This window comes from Leptonychotes weddellii, chromosome 1 (assembly GCF_054177405.1).
Source record: "Leptonychotes weddellii isolate Sample4059 chromosome 1, ASM5417740v2, whole genome shotgun sequence".
Classification (NCBI taxonomy): Eukaryota; Metazoa; Chordata; class Mammalia; order Carnivora; family Phocidae; genus Leptonychotes; species Leptonychotes weddellii.
The window spans coordinates 4,033,863-4,037,288 of NC_138369.1; the positions used below are offsets into that span (position 1 = coordinate 4,033,863).

Below are 3,426 nucleotides of genomic sequence, written 5' to 3' on the forward strand. Positions count from 1 at the left end.
CCCCCCCCCCCCCCCCCCCCCCGCAGATACCCACGTGACTCTCTCACCGCCTCAAGGGCTTTGTCGCCCTCAGTGATGCTCTCCCTGATCACGCTATATACAACTGCAACCGTTCCCATTTTTTATTCCTCTTCCTTGCTTATTATTTTTTCCCCCAAAACACTGACAAACCTATGCTGTCTTATTAATCATGTTTATTGTCTGCAATCTTACAGGGAAGTGTGAGAGCTCCAGGAGGACAAGGATTACTATTAGAATAGGGGCTGGTATTTTGACGAAAAGGTAACATTTCTCATCCCCTCCTCTGACTCCACCCTGGTGTGATCTCATCAACCCTGTCCTGGACTGGTTCCCACCCTCATCTCCATCCTATACCCCCAAAGTCTGTTCTCCTCCAAGCAGCCAGAGGGCGCCTGTGAGCACCTGAGTCAGGTCCTACCCGGCTAACCAAAACCCTCCAGGGCTCCCACCCCCTCAAGATACACGCCCAAGTCCTCCCTGCAGCCCACAGGGCCCTGAATAACCTGCCCCCACCCTGTCACCTCCCTGCACTCGCCTCCTCCCTCTCTCCCCCTTGCTCAATCTGCTCTGGCCACACAGACCTCCTCGCTGTTTCTCTGGCACACCAGGCCTGATGCCGCCCCAGGACCTTTGCACCTGCTGTTCATGCGATGCTGCCTGGGATGCCCTTCCCCCCAGGTATTCACACAGTTGACTCTTCCTTCAGGTCTCTGTGCCATGTCACCGCCTCAGAGAAAACAGGATTGCCAGGCACGCTGGCTCCTGACTCCACACTTTTACCACTGCCTCCCCCACCCTCTCTCCCAGGGGCCATAGAATCTCTTGGCCCCAGTGGAGCCATCCATGGTCATCCTAGAATCCCTCACACCCTTTGGCCAACATTATTTAGTCCTTCCACAGCCAGACCCTGAGGACGTATTATTGTATGCCATACCCACGCAGGAGCATCATTATCTTGCTGAATCATCACACAGACCAGAGAGGGGAAGTCGCTGTCCAAGGTCACACAGCTTGTCGTGTCAATGCCTAGACTTCAGACTCCATAAACCTGCTCTGGGGAAGAGAGGTGCCCGGGGTGCTGGGGAAGAGGGTGGAGCTTGGGGTCTGAGGCCAGGTGGGCGTATGCAGCCAGCCTGACCTAGGAGGCACTGGAAAAGGTTTCAGAGAAAGATGTTCACAGAGTGTGCTTGCTCCTTGAACCTGGGTGCCGCAAATGTGTCTGTTGTCTTCATTTGCTGTTCCCTCTGTCTTGTACATCTTTCCTCTCTTCAGTGCCTCTTGGTCAGCCTGGGTCCTACTCATATTTTAGACTGCAGATATTGATGATGACGATGAAAACAACACATGCTTATTTACCTTTTGCTCTCTGTGAGGCATTGTTCTAAGTGCTTTACGCATATTAATGGCTTTAAGCCTCTCGCTCCTGATGAGTAGGTCTTTTTATAACCCTTGTTTTAAAGATTTGGAGACTGGGGCACAGAGAGATTAAAGAGCCCAGCTAAAGTCCTCCAGCTGACTCAGTCAGTGGCTGAGTTTTACTTATTTATCTTCTCTGTTGCCCATCTCCCTCCACCAGGAGGTTGGGTCCAGTGGGGTAGTGAGTTTCGTCTGCTTTGTCCATCTGGGGGTAAGAGTAGGACCTGGCATGCGGTAGGTGCTCAATACGTTATTTGTGGAATGCATGAAATGGCAAAGCTGGTATTTTCACCCAGGCAGTCTGGCTCTGGTCCATACTGTTAAATTAAAATGCCACCTCCTCCAGGAAGGCTTCTCTACACCCTCCCCCATATCAGATGTCTGTCCTGGGCTCCCACAGTGGCCTGTGTGTCCCGCGTCACAGCCCTGCCTGCCCTGTCCGCCTCCCCCACTGGGCCGTGGGTCCCTGTGATTACCACGGAGTCTCCCATGCTATGTGGAGACTTTTCACCAAGCATTTGGAAGTGAAGGAACAAGGGGGCTTCCCATGCTTAGAACTCACCAAACACAAAGTTGTCAGGCCGAAAGATCTGGCCGAAGGGGCCAGAGCGGACAGAGTCCATGGTGCCAGGCTCCAGGTCCACCAGCACGGCTCTGGGAACGTAATTTCCTCCTGCAGGGAAGCAGATGGAGGGCAGCTGGGGTGCGGGAGTGCCAGGAACCAGCATCCTGCTCCCTCCCACCCTCCCCACCCCCACTCCGGCAGGTGCCCCACGCCCAGCCCTACCTGTGGCCTCATTGTAGTACACGTTGATTCTCTCCAGCTGCAGATCACTGTCCCCGTGGTATGTGCCCGTGGGGTCTATGCCATGCTCATCACTGATCACCTCCCAAAACTGGAGGGATGGTGGTGGTTAAGGGCAGAGGGAGGGGACACAGGAGGCCAGGCCTGTCCCTGCCTCTCTGCGCCCACGACCTCCCACCACCTCCCTAGCTGCTACCTGTCCCCCAGCAAGGTGAATGGGGGACCCAGAGGCATGGTGGGGAGGCAGGGATGAGGCAGCAAGAAGGGAGAAGTGGGGGCGGGGTGGAGCAGAGTCATCACCTCAGTCTAGTCTGCTGGTGTCAGCTCGCCTAGGCTGCAGCCGCGGGGAGGGGCAGGGTCTCTTTGTGCGTGTGGAGAGGACAGTGGGCCAGCTGTGAAGCCAGCTGTGGCCAGCGGACGGAAGGCTGGGCCCCACCCCCATCGCCCTCTTTGTTCCCAGCCTGGCCCTGCCCCTGCCCTCCTCCCCCAGCCGTCCCTGGGCTGCTGGCCTCCTTGGGGACCCCATCCCTCCGAAAGGCCCAAGGTGGGGGAAGCTCTGCGGAGCTGGTGGACCCGCTCCGCTCCTCTCGGCCGCCTCCGGCGCCCCATCCCCCGCGCACCTTGGCCCCGATCTGGTTGCCGCACTGGCCGGCCTGCAGGTGCACGATCTCCCGCATGGCGGTGGTGCTGATGGCGGACGCGGCGGCGGCGGCGCTGATGTGGGAGCTGCGGCGGCGGCGGCGAAGCACGGGCCCTGCGCCCCCGGGGCGCCTCTATATGAGCGGGCGGGGCCCGCGTCACGGCCGGTCACCGGCCCGCTCCGCCCCCTGGTCCCGCCCCGGGACGGAGGGTGCGGGGGTGGAGAGATCTCCTCCCCCCCCCCCCCCCCAGCGGCTGGGAGACCTCCGGGGGCACGGGCTGGGGCACGCCAGAGCGCCGTGCACCCCCACCGCGGGCCGTGGGGTGAGACCCCTCAAGCTCCGCCATACCATCTCCTCCCTCCCACCGGCTCCCAGCCAGGCCTGGCGACCCGGGTCCTGCGGAGATTGGGCGGGGGAAGGGAGAGCGCCGGGTCAACAAGCAGCCGAGACAGCCGGCCTCCCCCCGCCCCTCCTCCCGCCCGGGGCGGCCCTGCCTCAGTTTCTCATCCGTGGCCTGCCTCCCCATTCCGTTTAGGTCTCATC

General features: G+C 59.9%; 1 protein-coding gene across 1 annotated transcript in view; it reads right to left on the minus strand.

Annotated features, from left to right (window-relative positions):
• The window catches only part of LOC102732430 (tubulin beta-4A chain), a 4,222-nt gene extending 1,221 nt beyond the window's left edge, over positions 1-3,001 (minus strand). The window contains exons 1-3 of the mRNA XM_081805302.1: positions 2,863-3,001; positions 2,225-2,333; positions 2,000-2,110 (exon numbers count right to left, since the gene is read on the minus strand). Of these exons, the coding sequence (XP_081661428.1) occupies positions 2,000-2,110; positions 2,225-2,333; positions 2,863-2,919 (277 nt within the window). The 5' untranslated portion in view covers positions 2,920-3,001. The remainder of the gene's footprint in view (positions 1-1,999; positions 2,111-2,224; positions 2,334-2,862) is intronic.
• Between the last annotated feature and the right edge of the window lie 425 nt (positions 3,002-3,426).